This window comes from Geotrypetes seraphini, chromosome 3 (assembly GCF_902459505.1).
Source record: "Geotrypetes seraphini chromosome 3, aGeoSer1.1, whole genome shotgun sequence".
Classification (NCBI taxonomy): domain Eukaryota; kingdom Metazoa; phylum Chordata; class Amphibia; order Gymnophiona; family Dermophiidae; genus Geotrypetes; species Geotrypetes seraphini.
In genome coordinates, this window is record NC_047086.1 from 284,184,509 (window position 1) to 284,206,031 (window position 21,523).

Sequence of the window (21,523 nt, forward strand, 5' to 3'; positions counted from 1 at the left end):
CTTCCTGACATTAGTCCTGAACCTGTCCCCCCTTAGCTTCATTACATGTCCTCTAGTCCGTGTCAAATTGGACAATGTAAATAATCTTCTCTGCTCTATTTTGTCGATTCCTTTCAGTATTTTGAAGGTCTCGATCATATCCCCACGCAGTCTCCTTTTCTCAAGGGAGAACAATCCTAGTGTTATAAGTCTATCCTCGTATTCCAGTTTCTCCATACCCTTCACCAGTTTTGTTGCTCGTCTCTGCACCCTCTCCAGCAGTTTTATATCCTTCTTTAGGTAGGGAGACCAATGTTGGACGCAGTATTCCAAGTGTGGTCTGACCATTGCCCTATAAAGCGGCATTATAACTTTCTCCGATCTACTCGAGATTCCTTTCTTTATCATGCCCAACATTCTATTTGCCTTCTTTGCCGCTGCCGCGCATTGTGCCGACGGCTTCAGGGTCCTATCTATCAGTACACCCAGGTCCTTTTCTTGTTCACTCTTCCCCAGAGTTGCACCTGACATTGTATACTCGTATTCCTTATTCTTATTGCCTAAATGCATTACCTTGCATTTCTCCACATTGAACTTCATCTGCCATTTCTCCGCCCATGTTTCTAACCGACACAAGTCGCTCTGGAGTTTCTCTCTATCATCCTGCGATCTGATTGCCCGGCATAGTTTTGTATCGTCTGCAAACTTGATGATCTCACTGGATGTTCCTTCTTCCAGGTCATTGATATAAATATTAAAAAGGATCGGCCCAAGTACCGAACCCTGGGGTTCTCCCAGTCGGAGAACTTCCCATTTATGCCCACTGCTGCACTGATTCAATAGCAGGGTGGTGATGGTTGCAGTAACTCTGTTAAGATTGAAGGGGGGGAGTCTAGTTGCTGTGAATGATGGCTCATAGTATAGGAAACAAACAATGGTTTTAGCAGATATGAAAAATTTTCCTCCTTTTTCTCTCTAACCAAAAATAAAGATAATTGTTTGTATTGAGTTCCATGGAGTTGTGGGTTGGTGGGGGAAAGAATTTGTTGTTTCATTCTTACATTTGCTGGCCTAGTACTGGTGCTCAACAGAAAGTGCTAAACTTGTCCTGTTTAAAGGCTTACCAACCAGCAGTTGTTTTTTTTTCCAGGACTTTGAAGAAGGTTGTTTCTTACTTACCAAGTGTGAAGCAGTTCAAATCACAGCCCATGAAATCATTGTGACTGAGAGAGAAAATTCCATGGTCTCTTTTCTGTCAACCATGTTTAAGCCCTTCACTGAAGGCTACCAAGTATGTATTTGCTTTGGGAAATTGTTTGTTTCTTGACAGGCTTCTAGATGCTTTTGCAATAAACACAACTGATGTGAAGAACTATGTTTCATGTTGGCTTATATTAAATTTTTGGCATGGTTAAAGACCCAAAATAGTAATAGATGCCTCAGATAGGGTGGTTTTTCTCAAGTACCTAATTTCATTTTAGTTTGATACATTGTAAACTACTTAGGTCAGTAAAATGCAGGGGCAATATATCTTAAATAAACATAAATATATTCTATGCCACAAACACATATCGGGAAAAAAAAACCCAAAATAAAAAAACTTCAGATAAAATTAAAGGGCCATTCTCAGGCCTAGCAAAATGGGAATTTGAAAATGTCACTTTATTTATAATACAGTCAAACCTCGGTTTGCGAGTAACACGGTTTGCGAGTGTTTTGCAAGACGGGCAAAACACTCGAGCAAACTGTAACTCACAAACCAAGCATTAATTAAGTTTGCAAGCCCCCACCTGACCTGACACCTGGAACCGGCAGCATCGCTCCTCCCCGAGGCCACCGGTGCTGCTCCCTCCCTTCGCAATCGCCTCTTCCCTCCCCACTGACCGACCCTGTCCTTATCTGTGCGCTGCCGGTGTTAGAAAGTGCCTGCTGCCGGTTTTCTGCTGGACTGCTGCTGGGCCTTGAGCATCTGTGCATGCTCAAGACCTTCTGGATCTCACCCTCTCCGAGATTCTCATGAGACTGTTGATATTTGTATTTTGGAGACTGTTGATTTTAATTTTGATATAATATAACAATTGTATTCTTTCTAGTGTCTTTTTGTAACAGGGCCGGTCAGTGGGGGGGAGGTGATTCCCAAGGGAGCAGCACCAGTGGCCTCGGGGGGGTGGGGGAGGGAAGCAGTACTGTCGGTTCGGGTGTCAGCTCAGGCGTCGGGTGGAACGAATCATCCGAGTTGTCATTATGGCCTATGGGGAAAGTTGCTTTGCTATACGAGTACTTTGTATTGTGAGCATGCTTCTGGAACGAATTATGTCGCAAACCAAGGTACCACTGTATTAATGTTTACATTAACGGGTGCTAGAATAGATATGTAAACTTTTAGTACAATGGGGCGCTGAGAACTTTCTTTCTTTGCTTCCTGCTCACCCTGTCCACCAGTAACCCTTCTCCCTTTTTTTTTACTTCCCCCCTGTCCAGCAGCACCCTTTCCCTGCTCCTCCCTGTCCAGCAGCACCCCTTCTCCCTTCATTTTACTTCCCTCCTGTCCAGCAGCACCACTTCCCTGCTCCCCATGTCCAACAGCAGCCTTTCTCCCTTCCTTTTACCTCGCCCTGTCTAGCAGTACCCCTTCCTTTTACCTCCCCCTGTCCAGCAGTACCCTTTCCTTTTACCTCCCCCTGTCCGGCAGTACCCCTTCCTTTTACCTCCCCCTGTCCGGCAGTACACCTTCCTTTTACCTCCCCCTGTCCGGCAGTACCGCTTCCTTTTACCTCCCCCTGTCTGGCAGTACCCCTTCCTTTTACCTCCCCCTGTCCGGCAGTACCCCTTCTTTTTACCTCCCCCTGTCCGGCAGTACCCCTTCCTTTTACCTCCCCCTGTCTGGCAGTACCCCTTCCTGCTCCCCCCTGTCCAGCAGCACCCCTTCCTTTTACCTCCCCCTGTCCGGCAGTACCCCTTCCTTCTCCCCCCCGTCCAGCAGTACCCCTTCCTGCTCCCCCTGTCTGGCAGTACCCCTTCCTGCTCCCCCCCGTCCAGCAGTACCCCTTCTCTGCTCCCCCCTGTCCAGCAGCACCCCTTCCCCTTTACTTTTACCTCCCCCCTGTCCAGCAGTAGCCCTTCTCCCTTCCTTTTACCTCCCCCCTGTCCAGCAGCTCCCCTTCCCTGCTCCCCCTGTCCAGCATCCACTAGCCCAGGCAGCCTCGGGGCTTTTGCTAGGCCGGCCTGCCTCACATTATTGAAGTGGGCCGGCCTAGCAAATGCCCCGCGGCTGCTTGATGAAAATGCAGCTGCTGCCACTGCTGGTCTGGGGGTGAGAAGAAGAGGCATCCCAGCAGTGGCAGCGTAGTTAGAAGGTAGGAAGTCAGCCGGCATCGGAGATCGGGGCAGGAAATCAGCTGAGGCATGCATGCTACGGAGGAAAGGAACACAGAAATTGAAGTGCACGTGCATGCTAAGGGTTTTATTATAGCGGATATTTATACAGAGCTACAAGATACATGCCATACTCTAGTTATACACGTAAGAGAATGTCTACACTATGGAATTTACCATCTAATGAAAACACATAAACAAGACACAAGGTCTGGGTGCTTTGTATAAGGTTCTGGCGTTTGACCAGTTTCAATAATAAATCATATCTTTTTGTCGATACCTGACCCCTTTCTAGTTCTATCTTGAATTCCATGAGTCATTTTGCTCTGTGTTCATCTGTTCTTTTCTTTTTATTGATGAGGGAATTTCTTCAACCATTCATTCTCCAAATGTCACATACTACCCTCTTTGTCACAGGGTGTAATCAAAGGCAACAGAATACATTTTGGGCAGGTAGGGTAGCAAACAAATATAAGTTCCCCATGCCTCAATCTTTTCAGTTAATACTGTATGGGGCAAAAAGCTGACCCATTCCATGCTGCTGCCTGCAAGTGTGTATTAATGTAATAAAAGTGTTAAGCACAGATGTTTTTTTAATATCATCAGGATTAACAAAAATGTGAGCTGCTGTTTTAAGAGTTAACCTGAATGCCTTCCACCATTTGCTTCTGGCTGTTATGTAGTTCTGTTTCAGTTTACTTACATTTAGTAGTGCACCTTGGCTGTTAATTGTTTTATAATTTTTAAATAGAAAAATATCGGCAAATGTCAAATTTCCACTGTACTAACCATGATACTTTCCCTTTAAGCAATTGATAAACAATTAAGCTACTACTAGTAATTTTAGAATAAATCAGAAAAAATATTTCTTCACTTGACGTGTAATTAAACTCTGGAATTTGTTGATAAAGAATGTAGTAAAAGGTGTTCTGTTAATATCCACTCTGGAGTCAGTATGACAGGTGATTACTCTGTTCCTGCGAACCAGGTCATGCAGAAATCCACACATTTTTCTCTCGTGCTCCTACTTAACTGAGAGCAACAGAGCCCCCTGCAGTTTTTAATTTCTGCAAGCAAACTGTGCAGAAGTCTTTTGATCTGATCTGCTCTGCTTCTTTTTCTTAATTTTTTTTTTTGTCCTAAGTTTGAATTTCAGTGGCTCTAGTGCCATGAGACCCCCTTGAGGTGGGTGTCTGCCGGGAAAGGAAGAAGTTTCCGCAAGTCAGACTGCAGCAGCACAGGGATGCTTGTGTGGACCTGTGGAGCCAGCTTGCTGTGTGCTACCTTCTCGAGCTTGGGGGTTCATTCCTCAAAGAGCTAGCTTAACGTCTGACCTTATCAGAGGCTTAAGTGCAGGCTGTGTGTATCCCGAGTAACAGCCCTTGGGGTATCTGGGTGCAGGCTGCATTTTCCCGCTCCTGGTCGCATGGAGAGGTTCCTTGGGGGCCAAAGTTTTGGTCAGGGTATGTCCAACTGGCAGCCTGAAGATTTTGAAGATCAGACCATCTGCAGATATTTCTGAGGCAGAAACTGCTTTCCCTCTCTTCAGCTACAGTGAAGAGCTGACAGGCATGGCACTTCAGTCACTGAGTTCACATCCATTATAGCCATAGATGGGAGAATCGGGGGTGGTCAAGAAACAGTGTTTATTTTTTTTAGGTCTTCTGGGGGTAGGGTTCAGGTCTCCCACCTCAAAACACTATTTCAGTGTTTTGTTTTGTTTTGTTTTATTTTTCTTTAACGTTTATTCGGGCCATTTTTGGCACAAATTTCCTTGCGGCATCCATCTTGGATTTTATCAATACTTTTTTTTCTGAGTTGAATTTGTGTCTCAAAACCCATCAAATTCATGTACGGATTGTGCTGGTTTTCTAGCAGAGAAGCGTCCTTATACCGTGTGCTGTAGCATATGTGGGGAAGGGGCGGGAGCTTTGGGTCTTACCTTCCCGGGACATCTAGGGCTGGGGAGCCATTATAGGTCCGTGAAATGGGCCGAAAATTCTGCCAAGTGTCAGATTTTGGTGATGGTGTGAAGCACAGGTGCACGGATTCTGGGGACATCATCTAGACCTTGTTGAGGGTCTGTCTCTTCTTGGCCTCTGGTCCGGTGTGTGGGTTCTCCCTGGAATTTATCCTGCTCATGTAGATCGTATCTTACAGACCCAGCGCATGTGGTGCAGCCGGCAGGCATGTCATCAATGGCAAAATCAATAACTTCTTTGTTGGAGGTCTCTGTCCAGGATCCTATGGACCCAGGCTGCCTTGTTTGGTACACAGATACTAAAGACATTGCTGACAACCTGGCCAATGCTGATACCCTCTGTGACACTGTTTAGCAGGATATTTTGGAGGGCCCTGATCTGGGTGATGACCCCTCCATACGCAGACTTCTTTAAGTCTTTGTCTGTCCACGATTTCATTGCAGAAGCTATAAAGGAACTGAAGTTGGTGGATCAGCCCTTCATGACTCAATGTTTTGTCATGAGCCTTTATAATGCTCTGATATCCTTTCCTGTTCATCTAGATCAGTGATTCCCAACCCTGTCCTGGAGGAACACCAGGCCAATCGGGTTTTCAGGCTAGCCCTAATGAATATGCATGAGAGAGATTTGCATATGATGGAAGTGATAGGCATGCAAATTTGCTTCATGCATATTCATTAGGGCTAGCCTGAAAAAGCAATTGGCCTGGTGTTCCTCCAGGACAGGGTTGGGAACCACTGATCTAGATCTCATGGCTTTGGCCACAGAGCAGTGGGATACTCCGGAGAGCTCTTTCTGGCTGACTAAGACAATGGCAAAGCTTTATCTTATGGCGCCTGAATTTCAGCAGGTATTTGAGCAGCTCAAAGTGGATTTGGCTGTGGCTCAGGTCACCAAGCACACAGCTCTCCTTAGTGATGTTTAACAATTACCAGGATCACAGAGTGGATGTGGTCCTAAAGAAGATTTTTGAAGTGGCTTTGGGCATTAAAGCGGCTGTGGCTGCCTCCTTTGCAGCACGTGCCTGTCATACAAGACTATGCAGGGTGCCAATGGTGGAGGAGGACGCCTGTTCCCAAATAGTTCTAGAGGGCATAGATTATGTAGTGGACTCGTATGACCTCATCAAAGTTTTGGGTAAGGTCTCGGCTTATGCAGTGTCGGCTTGCAGGATACTTTGGATTCGACACTGGGCTGAGGATTCGGCCTCCAAGGCAACTCTGAGCAGTCTCCTGCTTTTCAGCAAAGGGCTAGATGACCTCATGGCCAGTGTTGCAGATTGCTGCCCAAGTCCCTTCCGAATAACAAGTCTCGACGTACTCCTGGGAGGAGGAGTCATAATTTTCATCCCGCAGATTTCGCCAGACCTTCTGCTGGCTCCTCAGCCCAGTGGAATTTCCAGGGATACCTTCAACACGACAACAACTACAGATAATAATAATAATAATAACTTTATTTTTTCTATACCACCATAATCTTGTGACTTCTAGGCGGTTTACAGTGAAAGAGAGCTGTACAATCAGCGAATTACAAGGTGAGAACAGGTAGGAAGTCACTGAGTAATCAGTGTTTACAAGTTACAAATAGGTTACAGTATAATCTTAAGCATTTTACATCAAAGGGACTGGATGGTCAGCGAATTATAGAATACAGGTGGTCTCGCCCCAGCCCCATGTCCAAGAAATCCCAATGATGTCAGAAGTCTGACGGTGCTTCCACAGATTGGGGGGGGGCAGATTGTTGGAGCTTTACCAGGTGTGGGTACAAATTTCCTCGGATCAATGGGTGCTGGACATTATATGAGAGAGGCACTAGATATATTTCTTTCATCTCCCTTCGTATTTATTTCTGGACTCCCCAGCTGGGAGATCGGAAAAGGAGTCCAAGGTCCTAGCTACCCTGCAAAGGCTCTTGGATATCAGAGTGGTAGAACCCATTCTGGAAAATGAATCAGGCTTGAGCAGATACTCCTTATACTTTGTCGTGCCAAAGAGAGACTCAGAGGACTGGAGACCCATCCTGGATATCAAGTCCGTCGATACCTATCTGCGCATTCCACACTTCTGAAAGGAAACAGTGTGCTCGGTTATTGCAGCAGTAACTCCTGGGGAATTTCGGCATCTTCATATTCCTATCTTCCCGGGACATTGCAAGTATCTGTGGTTTCATGTTCTCGAGCACCATTTCCAGTTCGCAGGCCTCCCATTTGGGCTGGCGATGGCTCCCCCACTCCTTCACCAAAGTGGTGATGGTGTACCTTTCAGATTGGGGGACCAAATTCATACCTATCTTGATGATTGGTTGATTCATGTTCCATCCCAGCTGCAAGACAGCAGTGGAGACTGTGCTAATCTAATCTAATCTAATGCTTAGTTTGTATACCAAGTCCTAAATCCAAGAATGCTCGACTCGGTTTACAGTAGTTAGATAAGGTAATGAAAATATAAAACAGTAATTAATTAGTTTGTATACCAAGTCCTAAATCCAAGAATGCTCGACTCGGTTTACAGTAGTTAGATAAGGTAATGAAAATATAAAACAGTAATTAAATTAAGAACATATTAACATAGCAGAAGTGGGAGAGGAATTAATTACCAAAGTGTTTGGTGAACAGGGTGTTTTCAAAGACTTGCGAAAGGATGAAAGAGAACTAAAACTTCGTAAAAAAAAGTGGAAGATCATTCCAAAGTTGGGTGAACTTGAAGAACAGAGATTGACCAAAAGCTTTGGTTCTTTTGATACCTTTACTAGATGGACAAGATAGCTTAAATTGTTGATCACCCCTTGCAAAAGAGAATGTATGTTTAAATCATTTTTATTAAAGTGAACAAAACACACAGCATCATACAGTGCAGCAAGACTCTAAATTTGCAATATAAAACAACTCCAATCCCCCCCCACCCAACCCCCCATCCCCCATCCCCCCACCACCCACCCAACCCGGGCAGCAGCAGCGGCAACCAACTCAAAGTACAAAAGCAATAGGAATGATAAAGAGAAACACCAATTACATACTAAACATCCCAAATTTTTTGCTGTACATATATAGTAAAAGTTAAACTAAAGGGCAGCCAACATAAGCGGAACAGCTGCCCCGCTTTAGAGGACATATCAGCAATATCTCTCCGTTCTAGTAACATTTGTTGTAGCATTAAGGCTCTCCATTGAGAAAGGGAGGGAGGCTGGGGTGAGAGCCATTGCAATAGAACACACTTCCGTCCCAGCAACACCGCCTTCCGAATGAAAGCTGAACATCCCGGTCGAGGAGGATGTAACCGAATCTGTAAAGTGAAGAGAAAACTCGGATGTAGGCGCCAGGAGCATTGCCAGAGGTGAGCCACCCAAGACAACACCTCAAGCCAGTAAGAAGACACCAATGGGCAAGTCCAAAACATGTGTCCAATAGTTGCCAAAGGTTGGGTGCATTTACCACAGCTATGTCCCAATCCAATCCCCATCAGGTGCGCTTGCTTCGGAGCGTAGAAGGCACGGAGAATGAATTTGTAATTTCTCTCCCGTTCCACTGGAGATAAAGCGTTAGCATGGCCCAGGCGGATACTCTTACGAATCATCTCGTCCGAAACGGGTATCTGGAGATCAGCCGTCCATTTCTGGGCCAGAGTCACACAATCCAAAGTACCGGATTGTTCCTGTAAGAACTTATGGTAAAGTTTCAAAGGTATAGGTTCCTGGGCCATGAGGCCAATAGCCTCCTGCAACTTATCGTAAATGTCCTCCAGCAACACCGCCGGGGTCAAGGATTGCAAATAATGATGAAGTTGTCGATATGCAAACCAATCTGTTGGAGAGAGATGGAACGTCATCCGTAGCTCCGCAAACGTGATGGGAAGACCAGCGCGTGTTACTGCTTGAGACACATCAAAAGAGAATGTATAAAGATTCCAAGATAGAGGGATTAATGGAGAGGAGATGCCAAGGAGAATTTTGAAAATGACACGGGCACAGTTTCTTCTTCAGCGCTTGGGCTGGATTGTCATCTTCAAGAAGAAACAAAAGGGGAGAACCAACAAAGGTCTGCAGTGAAGGATGCAAAACCAAAACAAGGAAAACTGCAGAAACACATACAATGATGCAGGCTAAATTTATTATATCAAATGATTGAGTGTGGTTAATAATACCACCTTAAAAACAAACCAAGGGACCTGACATGGTTTGTGTTTCGGTTAACACACCTTCATCAGGGTTCCTTAGTTTGCTGCCATGGTGAGGACTGCTGCTTTCTGGCTCTTATAGGCTATAAATTGCCTTCCTTCTGTGTGGCTTTGGGTTGCTGTTGCTGGTGCTCAAAGCCCATTCAACTAGAGGAGTTGCAATGTCATGGGCAGAATCTCGAGCGATCCCTTCAGCTGAGATGTGTAGGGTGACTATTTGGTCTTCTCTTCATACCTTTACCAGATTTTACTGAGTGGATGTGGTGGCTGACACCACTTTTGGGGCTTCAGTTTTGAGGGCAGGCTCTTCTGTCCTTCCCTAGATGTGTCCATTGCTTTGATACTTCACTTGCCATACTGACTCAAGAGTGGATGTAACGGAATGAAAGATTAGGTTCATACCCTTAATAATCTTCATTCTGTAAATCCACGGAGGAGTCAGTACGACCCGCCCTCTATCTACTTGGCTTTCTCTGAAATCGCCTGCCTCTTCTGCCTCAGACGTCTGCCTGAGAAAATTAAAGAGTCATGGGATAGGTGGCAAAGTTCAGTTGTGGATGAGGAATTGGTTATCTGATAGAAAACAGAGGGTAAGGTTAAATGGTCATTTTTCTCAATGGAGGAGAGTAAACAGTGGAGTGCCGCAAGGGTCTACTGGGACCGGTGCCATTTAACTTATTTGTAAATGATCTGGAAATTGGAACGATGAGTGAGGTGATTAAATTTACAGATGACACTAAACTGTTCAAAGTTGTTAAAACGCGTGCGGATTGTGAAAAATTGCAGGCGGACCTTAGGAAATTGGAAGACTGGGCATCCAAGTGGCAGATGAAATTTAATGTGGACAAATGCAAAGTGATGCACATTGGGAAGAATAACCTGATTCAGTTACTGGATGTTAGGGTCCACCTTGGGGGTTAGCACCCAATAAGAGGATCTGGGTATCATTGTAAACAATACGATGAAACCTTTCACCCAATGTGCGGCGGTGGCCAAAAAGGCAAATGGAAAGATATAGTCTAAGAACATATCCTCTTGTATAATGAACCTACAATCCTGGGCCCACACTGTGCAAATGAAATTGAATGAGTCTAAAACAAGACTTTTTTGGCTCGGTCCAAAGCTAGATCACCTACCCACCTCCATCCCACTACCCTCTGGCTCCTCTCTGCAGCTTGAATTCTCGAGCAAGGTCTTGGGGATCATCATTGATTCCACATTGTCCTTCAACGACCACCTCCAATCCTTGGTAAAAAATGCTTTTTCAGCCTTCACATGCTGAGGAAAGTTAGATCCTGCTTCCATCAAAAACATTTTACCCTCCTTGTCCAATCCATCATCCTCTCCAGATTGGACTATTGCAACTCTATCTACTTAAGCCTAACTAAGAAAAACCTCCACAGACTCCAACAGATTCAGAATGCCGCGGCCAAACTCATCTTCACTAAAAGTAAATTTGACCATGTCTCCCCGCTCCTGGCCAAGCTCCACTGGCTTCCGATAATCGCCAGGGTCCACTATAAATGCGCCTGTTTAACTTTCAAAATCCTATATGGTATCCTCCCTCCCTTTATCCCTCTTTCTTGGAATTCCTCAAACCCTAATACCACCAGATCCTCCCACAAATTAAAACTATCCTTCCCCTCGCTAAAAGGCATTTCCCACACAGGAAAGCTAGGGACCTCCCTCCACTTCAAAATCACTGAGCTCTGGAACAACCTTACCTCCCCTCTTCGGAACTTGAGCTCTCTTCAAGTTTACCGCAAACATCTGTAAGTCTCCCTCCAACTTAGGAATCAAGGAAACTCTTATATCTTGGCATCCCAAGTCCTCTAAATTTTCTTCACACTTCTACCTCTAACCCTCTGTTGTAGTTCCTTCCTATTTCTCCTACTGTAAACCGCATCGAGCTCTACGAACGTGGAGATGATGCGGTATACAAACCTAAGGATTAGATTAGATTAGTGGCGCTAGAAAAGTTTCAAAGAAAAGTGAGCAAGATGGTAAAGGGGATGGAACTCCTCTCGTATGAGGAAAGACTAAAATGGTTAGTGCTCTTCAGCTTGGAAAAGAGACGGCTGAGGGGAGATATGATTGAAGTCTACAAAATCCTAAGTGAAGTAGAACAGGTACAAGTGGATCGATTATTCACTCAATCAAAAATTACAAAGACTAGGGGACACTCGATGAAGTTACAGGGAAGTGCTCTTAAAACCAATAGGAGGAAATATTTTTCACTCAGAGAATAGTTAAGCTCTGGAATGCGTTGCCAGAGGATGTGGTATGAGCGGATAGCGTAGCTGGTTTTAAGAAAGGTTTGGACAAATTCTTGGAGGAAACGTCCCATAGTCTGTTATTGAGAAAGACATAGGGGAAGCCACTGCTTGCCCTGTATTGGTAGCATGGAATATTGCTACACCTTGGGTTTTGGCCAGGTACTAGTGACCTGGATTGGCCATCGTGAGAATAGGCTGCTGGGCTTGATGGACCATTGATCTGACCCAGTAAGGCTATTTTTATGTTCTTATGTCTCTCCCTTTGGGCCCGAGGATCTTCCAGCCAGCAGATGGGTTCTGTGGAGGATCGTTCTTATTGTTCGAATACATCTTTTTCCTGATGGCAGGTATTTAGTGGGTGGGTGATGGGAGGTATTTAGTGGCACACACCTGTTGGTTTTCATTTAATCTGTTTGTTAAATTGTTTCTTATATCTTGCAGAGCAGAACCATTTCATGTTTGCGGGGAGGTTCCCCATTTTGTGTCTGGTTTTCTTCTAGTAAGGATGGTTGGCTTTTGGTCTGAACTGCAGGGGGCTTTGTTGCTCTCAGTTAAGTAGGAGGAGCACATGAGAGAAAAATGTGTGGATTTCTGCAAAACCCGGTTCACAGGAATGGATTAATCTCCTGTCGTATTGACTCCTCTGTGGATTTACAGAATGAAGATTATCAAAGATGATAGCCTAATTTTTCATTAGTTTATCAGGGTTTAAAAAAGGTTTGGACAAGTTCCTAAAAGAAAAGTCTATAACCCATTGTTAAGATGGGCTTGGGAAAAATACATTATTTATTCTAGGAATAAGCAGCATAACATCTATTTTACTCTTTGGGTTCTTGCCAAATACTTGTAACCTGGATTGGTCACTGTTTGGAAACAGGATACTAGGCTTGATGGACATTTGGTCTGTCCCAGTATGGTGATGCTTAAGTATTTATGTACTTAACTTTCATACAAAAGTTAACAAGGCAAACTTCACAAAAATAAAAAAATGCAGGGAAGTTGCTGGTGATGGAGCTGTTCAATTGGAAAAATACTGCTTGAATTCATCAATTTCCTAGAAAGTTTCTAATAGCTAGTATCCAAACAGATGGCATAGGCACAATTTAGTAAACTAATCTACTTTGTTCCATATTTTGACAAAGGGCAAGCATTTTCCTGCCATTGTATAATACCATTTCAGTGAGTCCAATCAAAAGTAACTTTCTGCCTTCTATAATGAAGTTCATTATTCTCTGACATTTATGGGACTATAAAATCAAAAGTGTGTTTTATTAATTTGTTACAATTTATAATTTTTTAAAATAGTAGACCATTAAAAAATGTTCAAAGATAAGGGGGAAAGAAGGCTCTGTTTTCCTAAAAGCTGACATACAATAATATGTTTAAATAATTCTTTTGTTGAGACAACAAATCTTCAAGTTGAAAAGAATCCCAAGTTGTCCAGTAGTAGAGGAGTAATGTCATTTCTGTGGTGTCCAAGGACAGGCTTTCAGGGCTTAGGACTCTTGACTGTCTATCTTCCTGTAGCAAAACAGATACAGGCTTCTCAATCTCCTATGTGGGGGGAAGGGGGGGGACACTGGGCATTCTAAAATCCCTTATAGCCCACGCTTTTCTGTGATAAACAAAAACCTAAATAAAGATTGCAACATGTCTAGAATCAGAGAGGATGAAAGATGATGCTTGCCTAGAAGTGCAAGTAAGCAATGGATGCAGCTCCATTTAGTGTCTGCAAGAGAAGTCCAAGACACAATATGTTCAACAATCTAGCACACAGAAGACCAGTTGGACTCTCTGGTCAGAAAGAGTTTTACTACTCTCTGGAAGCTTCAGTCAATATTTTGATGTTTCATCATTTAGAATTTTGGTACAATCCCTTATACTAAGTCAATTTGATTACTGTAATATTGCCTATTTAGCAATTTCCCAGAAGAATATACAGCGATTACGATTGGTGCAAAATGTGGCAGTCGGGTTAATTTTTGGACTGAAGAAATTCGATCATGTAACACCTTCCTATCAGCTTCTGCACTGGTTGCCGATGGAGGCGCGGGTGAAGTTTAAGTTAGGTTGTTTTTGCTTTAAGGTACTATTGGGTTAGCCCCTAAATATATAAGTGACCTTTTCTCTTTTTCAACCAATAGACATAAGAGAAGCTCACACTTGAATTTTGTCTCTCCACCGGTTAGAGGATGTAAATTTAAAAAACATCAACATCTTCTTTCATATCAGGCAGCATTATGGGATAAAGATCTGGAACAATTGCTTCTGCTTACTAACATTTATGGGGAATTTAGGAGACACCTAAAAACATATCTGTTCTGATGTAATTAGGTAGCTGATTTGTTTAATCTTATTGCACAATAATTGATCTTTAGGGTGCTCAGTTACTAGTTCTTAATCTTTGTAAGTTTTGCTTAATTTGTAGCATTTTTTAACTATTGTAAACCGCATAGAACTTTACGGTCCTGCGGTATATAAACTGTTATTATTATTATTATTATTATTGTCCCAGGTACCACAGTTAGATTATGAGCCTTCAGAGACAGATAAAAAAAATACTTGAATACCTGATTATTATTCAGTGTAACTGCTTTGGATGAATCTCTTCAAGACAAGGCAGAATATGAACATAGCAACCACCTTGGGAACTCGTGTCAGCCATTTTGAGTAGTGAAACTGCATGGTGCAGAAGAATAGGAGGATCGCTCTTGTCCTTGCTCACCACTGAACCAGCAGGGCTTAAGGTAGGCCCTGGGAGAGGCCTGCAATGGGTCTGAGAGAGGGAAGACTCAAATATAAACAGAGACCCTCATTTTTATGCCATGTTTTTGGTCCAAAAATCTATATTTATATTTGAGTTTATACAGTAAGTTCTTTATTCTGAGGTAAATTAACAGATTTTAGGGAAAAAAATTAATCCTCTGGGGTTTTTTTTTGTAAGATTATTTACATCAATCTAAGTTACATTCAGTATGTTAACGATTTATTTTGTATTTTATGTTCAAGATGGTATTCATAATTATGTGATGTATACACTTGCTTTGAGACCCATTTAGAACTAAATGCATTGAATCATGAACTAACTGCCTCTTTTACAAAGCTGCGCAGCAATGGCCCCGAAGCTCTTTAAATCTCTATGGGCTTCGTAAAAGAGGCCCTAAATGTTTTTCTTTTTCTTTTAACGTAGATAATCTGCAGATACCTCTCAAATGATATGACCCAGGCCTTCACAGAAAAACAGTTCTCATCTGGAGTCCAAAACTTTGTTTCTCAGCTTTTAGTAACAGGTAAAGCTTTCTAAATACTGTGCAATGAAACAAATAATTTGAAAGTCTAAACTTAGAGGGCCATAATCAAAAGAAATGTCTAAGTCTGATTTGGACATAGGATGCTAGTCGCTCAAAGTTGGACATTTTACTGGTGCCGTTCTCAAAAAGTATGTTTAAACTATTCCCTTTTTCGAAAATAGTCTATCTGTTCTTACAGGCGTTTGATTGTCCAGACTGCCACTACGTCTATCTTTAGACCATATTCTTGACCAAAAATTCATCCAAGCCCCAAACGCCCAGAACAAGACCTTATGGACTTGGGAGAGGCCAGTATTGTGATGGACTGGCCACCCTGATATGGCAACAGAGCAGTGGGGCACCTTACAGGGCACTGCTGTGACTTCACAAAAAGGGTGCCAAATAAACATCTAACCAGAACTCCCTTATAGATTATGGTGAGCCCCCCCCCCCCCCAAAGCCCACTATACCTACAATTCCAATAGCCCTTATGACTGCAGGTGGTACCTATTTGGCAGTACAGTAGGGTTTTGTTTTTTTTTGGTGGGTTCACATTTTCCATCATGAATGTAGTGGTTAGAGTGGCTTATGGGCCTAGGTCCTCCTCTCTGTAGTTCACAAGCCCACCTCCCAGACTACTTAAGCTACTTCTGTGAAGCTCTACTAGGCTTTCCTATGCCAGGTACTGATGTTCCGGAAGCAGGTATGTATGTTTTTTTTTCTAAAATTTGTGGGGGGTGCAACGGGGTCAGTGTGTGGGGGTCTTTACTTTGTCTCTGCAATGGCTATCTGGTCACTTTCAGTACCTTTTGGGCACATGTCTTTATATCGCATAACTTACAACTTATAAATTTCGCCTAGGCAGTCTCGTCAAACCTTTGATTATCCCTGCAGGACGACTTAGTCTAGGTCGGCCCACATCCTGCCCTAACCACTCCTCCAAAAATGCCCATTTCAGATCTGGGCACATAGTAGGATTCAGAGGCCTACATTGTCCCTGGATAGGTCCACAAAGCTGTTTCAATTATCGGTAGTTGGACGATCTGTCTTTTAGATCATCCAAGTGCTGACTTGGGTGGGTTTTTAGACGTATTTAAGTTTCAATTATGAGCCTCTTGAGTGTTGATCGGGTGTATCAGCTTAACATCTCTCCTGCTGCAGGGGAGGGGTCGGGTTAGTAGTGGCAAGGTTTTAGTACAGCAGGAGAGTGTGGGCATCTCTCCTGCTGTTTCTATGTTTTTGTTTTTTACAGCGGTGTTGACAGTAGCATTTTTTTCTGTGCATGTGCCCATCAGCAATGGGCATATGCAAATTAGGAAATCTTTGCTACTGTCCGCCGACCTTATTTCCAGGCGTGATTTTTTAAAGAATGTCTCGTGTTTTTGGATTCAGACAGTCGCTTTTTAACTCGGGTTTTTGAAAATCCTGCTCTCAATATTTTATAGACCTTTATCATATCTTCCTTGAGCCATCTCTTCTCCAGGCTGAAGAGCCATAGCTGCTTTAGCCTTTCTGCATAGGGAAGTTGTCCCATCCATTTTATCATTTTTATCATCCTTCTCTGTATCTTTTCTAATGCTGCTATATATTTTTTAAGATATAGCGACCAGAATTGCACACAGTATTTGAAGTGCAAGGAGCGATTTAAGGGCATTATAACATTCTTATCTTCGTTTTCCATTCCTTTCCTGATAATTTCTAATATTCTGTTTGCTTTCTCAGCCACCATTGCACACTGAGCTGAGGATTTCAACGTATCCTTAATGATGACGCCTATATCCTTTTCCTGGACAGTGACTCTTAATATGGAACTCTGCATCAAGTAGGGTTCCTTTTCCCACATGCATCACTTTGCACTTGCTTACACTAAATGTCAATCTGCCATTTTGATGCTCAGACTATTGCAAATTTTCACCATCCTCTTCTGATTTAACAACTTTGAACAACTTCATGTCATCAGAAAATTTATTTATCTCACTAGTTATTCCCATCTCTAGATCATTGATATGTTAAAAAGCAGACGAGCCATGAAAGGTGTCTTTTGATCTGCTTGGTTTATTTCTTTTTTATTTTATGTTAGTTTTGCAGTTTTATGTTCTAGTTGTGGTCTTTTCCATGAAATCAGAGATCCCCTTTCATAAGGGTCTACTCTGCCTGTGTGGAGAGGAGCAGAATTGAAATCTGCAGTTTGCAGGTGTATACTTCAGGGACCAGTCTCCTGAAGATTACTGGAGCTTAGGGTCTGTTCCTCTGGTGTTTGCTCACCCCTTTGACTTGATCAGGGGCTAAAGTGCAGGTTGTTTAGATGTTAATAGTATTCCTTCGGGGGCGCTCATGGTGCCAGCTGAGTTCCATCTCCCCCCCTCCTTATTTTTGTGAGAGGTCTAGGGGGGTCTAGAGAGGTTGATTGGAGGTCCAACCAGCAGCCCGAAGATCCCAGCTAGGTGGCTGAGTGAATGGAAGCAGAGGGCCTCTCCTAGAGTAGCTACACCTGAGAGGAGTTGAAGTAGGCAGCATTTCCCCAGCACATGGTCTGTGAGTAAGGCTGTGACAGCCTGTGGGAAAAATCAGGGGGGGGTGTCTTCAAAAGCTGTTTTTAACTGTTTTTAACCTTAGTCCCCCCCCTTCCCCTAAAATCCTGTTTATTTTTTTAAAGGTTTTTGGTCAGCCCTGAGGTGACTTTTAAGCTGTTTTTTAGCACTGAAATTCCCCAGTGGCAGCCATCTTGGATTTTCCCAAGTTCTCAAACTTTTCCACAACACCTTCTTTTGCTTCCAAAGTGCCAGGGATGGAATCCTCTGACTTTAAAACCCCTATAATCATGCCTTGTTTGTGAGGGATAAGCGGCGGAAGAGCTCCCTTGTGCAATGTCGAGCGAAGTGGGGAGGTGGGAACTTCAAGTTTAGCTCCCACGCAGCCTCTGGGGCATAGCACTTGGCTTTTCAGCCTGTTAGGGGAGCGAAAATTTCCCTAGAAGCCCCAGAACAGTGGCAAGGTGTGCCAAACTGGTTCAAAGGCTCTGCAGTCAAAGAGGCGTCTCCTCCCTTCTAAAGGGGAAGGAAAGTTGCCTAATAAGGTCTTTACCCCAGAGTCAATTAATCTGCTCTGGCAGGCATATGTGCACAGCCAAACTATGCAATTTAGGTCTGCTGAAGAGCGATCCTCGGTGCATGGCTTTAAGAATCCTCAGAGTGCTGCTTCTATGAAAGCAGAGCTCCTCCTTGACTCTGATTGTCAGTCAAACAGGAATTCAGGGAATGACAGTTCAGACTAGAGAGCCTTATGGGATGATAGTAATCTGTGGGACTCCCCCTTGGGGTCGTGGAGTTCCTGTGGGCCCCCCCAGGTCAGAGACACTTCAAAGGGCTCGAGTACCTTAGTGCACCTCCTTTTCCTGCCCTCTAGCCGCACTCGCCCTTCCATAAAGCAGCGTGAAGCACTCCTAGCACACTACCCATAGCTGACCTGGAAGCCTTCCTTCTGATGTCAGAGAAGAAATTAGAGGGAAGGCTTCTGGATTCATACTTGTCTGTTGAATTATTATTATTATTTTTTTGAGAGGGTGAGATCCTTTTCTTTTATATACTTGTCCACTACTTTGTTGTTCAAATACTGCCTGGCTCATTAGTTTCTGTATGTACTGATTGGATGGCACAAACCTAAACGTTCAGAGAGACTCAAGGAAATAAAATTATCAGGCAAGACCTAATTTAACTTTATTTTACATTTATGTTCAAAATGAATCATGAATTAACTTGCAAAAAGAAAAAGTAAAATGCAAAATTAGGATAGATGGGAGGCATACTAGCTTGACCACTGAAGTGAAAACTCAGGTTGATGCCTATGGATTATATACATTCTTTCTGGATAAAGATAGCTGTTTATCCTTTCAGGCACTGATTAGATTGACATTTCTATGCCATAGAATTTATTAAACCAATCTGTCGATAAAGTCATTAAAATATAATTCAGATATCCATTCTTTTGTGTGAGACCTTCCTAAGACCTGTACTTTTCAGTTCTTAATTGATTTAAGATAAAAATAAAATGACTTTGATTAATTGCCTGCATTAACATTTGTAGTAATTGAAAGCAGAGGAAACAAGCAATGCATATTGTAAGACTTTTTAACTACTGGTTTACTTTTCTGTAGAAGTGAATTGCATGATTTATAATTATGTAAATGCTTATAAATAAAAAAATAATTTAAAACATACCTAAAATGTTTTAAGGCACTATATTTCAAGGCCACATGCTGAGTTGAAATGTACTTTTTTTTTTTTGTAGGAGCTACACAGTGCTATGAGGCATTGTCTCGCGACATGCAGAACAATGCATTGTCTACTTTTGTGCGACTAGGTGTTGTGAAGAAAATACAGTTGTAAGTATTTACCCTGTGGTATTTGCTTTTTAAAAAATATGTTCCTAGGTCTGGTGTTAGCTCCAAGTCCCCTTTTTCAGCCCTAGTATAAGCCCTAGTAAAAGCCCCTTCTGCCATCCTGCTATCTGTCCCCTTTTCCCTTCTCCATCCCCCTATGTCAACCTCAGCCTCAGCTCTAGGGTAATAGTTTGTTATCCTCTATGCCAAGGGTCACCAATCTTGCAAATCCCCTCCATGGTCCCATCTCTTTTTATATATTACTTTAATTCATTTACATATCATTTACATAGATGGTGCTCCTATCTGTAAAGTTAGGAATTTCTATGAAATATTCTACATACTTCTCTCCTCTCCACTCCTTCCTGCCCTCCATAGTCCTCTCTACCCTCTTCTAACACTTTCCTCTGTAATGTCGCCAAGAGCTTGTATAGCTATGTGCGATGCACAAATGGAAGTAATAAAATAAATCTCTATTTCCTCTTCCAACTCCACCCCATGTTTCAACATGTCTCCTCTCCTATTATCCAATATCTCTATTTCCTTCCCTTCAACTCCTAGGTCCACCACCTCTTCTTGTCTTTTCTCTCCAATTTCAAACATTTCTCTCTCCCTCCCCTTGCCTGTGGGCTAGCATCTGTTCCCCTTCAGGTTTGGCTAAAGCCATGTTTCTCAACTTCTTCAAGACAAGTACCCCCTAAGTCTAACAAATATCAACCGACTGCCACCACCTAAGCTCCGCCCCGACCTCCACCCCCATAATAATAATACTACTAATTGTAATGCAATTTCTTCTATCCATTTTTCATATACAGACAATATAATCTTATTAATATATAATGGTAACCACAAAATTTAAAAAACACAAAGCACATTGTACGCAGAGAAAATCTTAATTATCATTTATATTCAGGTTTTTTTTCAAAGAGGTCAAGGCAGATGACTTTAATATATGCAATGTCACTGTAACAACTATAGAAAAATAGACAAATATAGTGCAAAATATAGACAGCAGATATAAATTCTCAAAACTGACACATTTCGATCACTTAATTGAAAATAAAATCATTTTTTCCTATCTTTGTTGTCTGGTGATTTTCATGAGTCTCTGGTTGCACCTCCTTCTGACTGTGTATCCAATCTTTCTGCCTCCTGCAGGCTTCCTCTTCTCCAGACCTCATTCCCTTCCCCAACCAACATCTCTGTGTCCCTCCATGAGTCCAACTTTTCTTCCTCTCTTCTCCACCCCCATTGGCAACATGCCTCTCTCTCACTGTCCATCTGTCTTGAGAGATCCAAGCATCTCTCCCTACCCTGTCTACTGCCACAACCAACATTTCTCCCTCTCTCATCTCCTGGATTATGTGCAGCATATTTCACTACAGCCCACCAGCCCCATGCCCATTTCTCCTTCTGTCACCCCTCTCCAGCACAATGCCACATCTCTCCCTCCATCACTATGTACAATATTCCTCCCCTTCAATCTGTCCCTCTGTTCCCTCTCCACCATATCCAACATTTCTCCCTCTCATTCTTCTCTCCCCCATGTATCTCTACCTCTCTCTTCTTTCTCTGTCCAATTTTCTTCTCTGGACTTGAGCGGGTCCAGAGAAAAGTGACAAAAATGATAAAAGGTATGGAAGGCTGTTCATACGCTGACAGGCTGGACATGCTGGGGCTCTTCTCCCTGGAGAAGCGGAGACTTAGAGGAGACATGATAGAAACTTTCAAGATCATGAAAGGCATAGAGAAGGTAGACAAGGAAAGATTCTTCAGACTACGGGGAACCACAAGTACAAGGGGGCACTCGGAGAAACTGAAAGGGGACAGTTTTAGAACTAACGCCAGGAGGTTCTTCTTCATTCAGCGGGTTGTGGACACATGGAACACGCTCCTGGAGGATGTGATCGGACAGAGTACACTACGGGGATTCAAAGAGGGATTGGATAGATTCTTGAAGGATAGGGGGATTGAGGGGTACAGATAGAGGTAGATAGGGTATAGAAAGAATATAGATAGAAAAATAAGGGGATATAGGGCTAAATCAAGAAAACCTGACAGGTCGTGGACC

The 21,523-nt window shown here is 43.1% G+C and overlaps 1 protein-coding gene across 3 annotated transcripts in view; it reads left to right on the forward strand.

Moving 5' to 3' along the window:
• Positions 1-21,523, forward strand: part of GNPAT (glyceronephosphate O-acyltransferase) — a 169,316-nt gene that overhangs the window by 124,383 nt on the left and 23,410 nt on the right. For all 3 annotated transcript variants that reach the window (XM_033936353.1, XM_033936355.1, XM_033936354.1), the window contains 3 exons: positions 1,130-1,270; positions 14,975-15,074; positions 19,362-19,455. In XM_033936353.1, the coding sequence (XP_033792244.1) occupies positions 1,130-1,270; positions 14,975-15,074; positions 19,362-19,455 (335 nt within the window). The remainder of the gene's footprint in view (positions 1-1,129; positions 1,271-14,974; positions 15,075-19,361; positions 19,456-21,523) is intronic.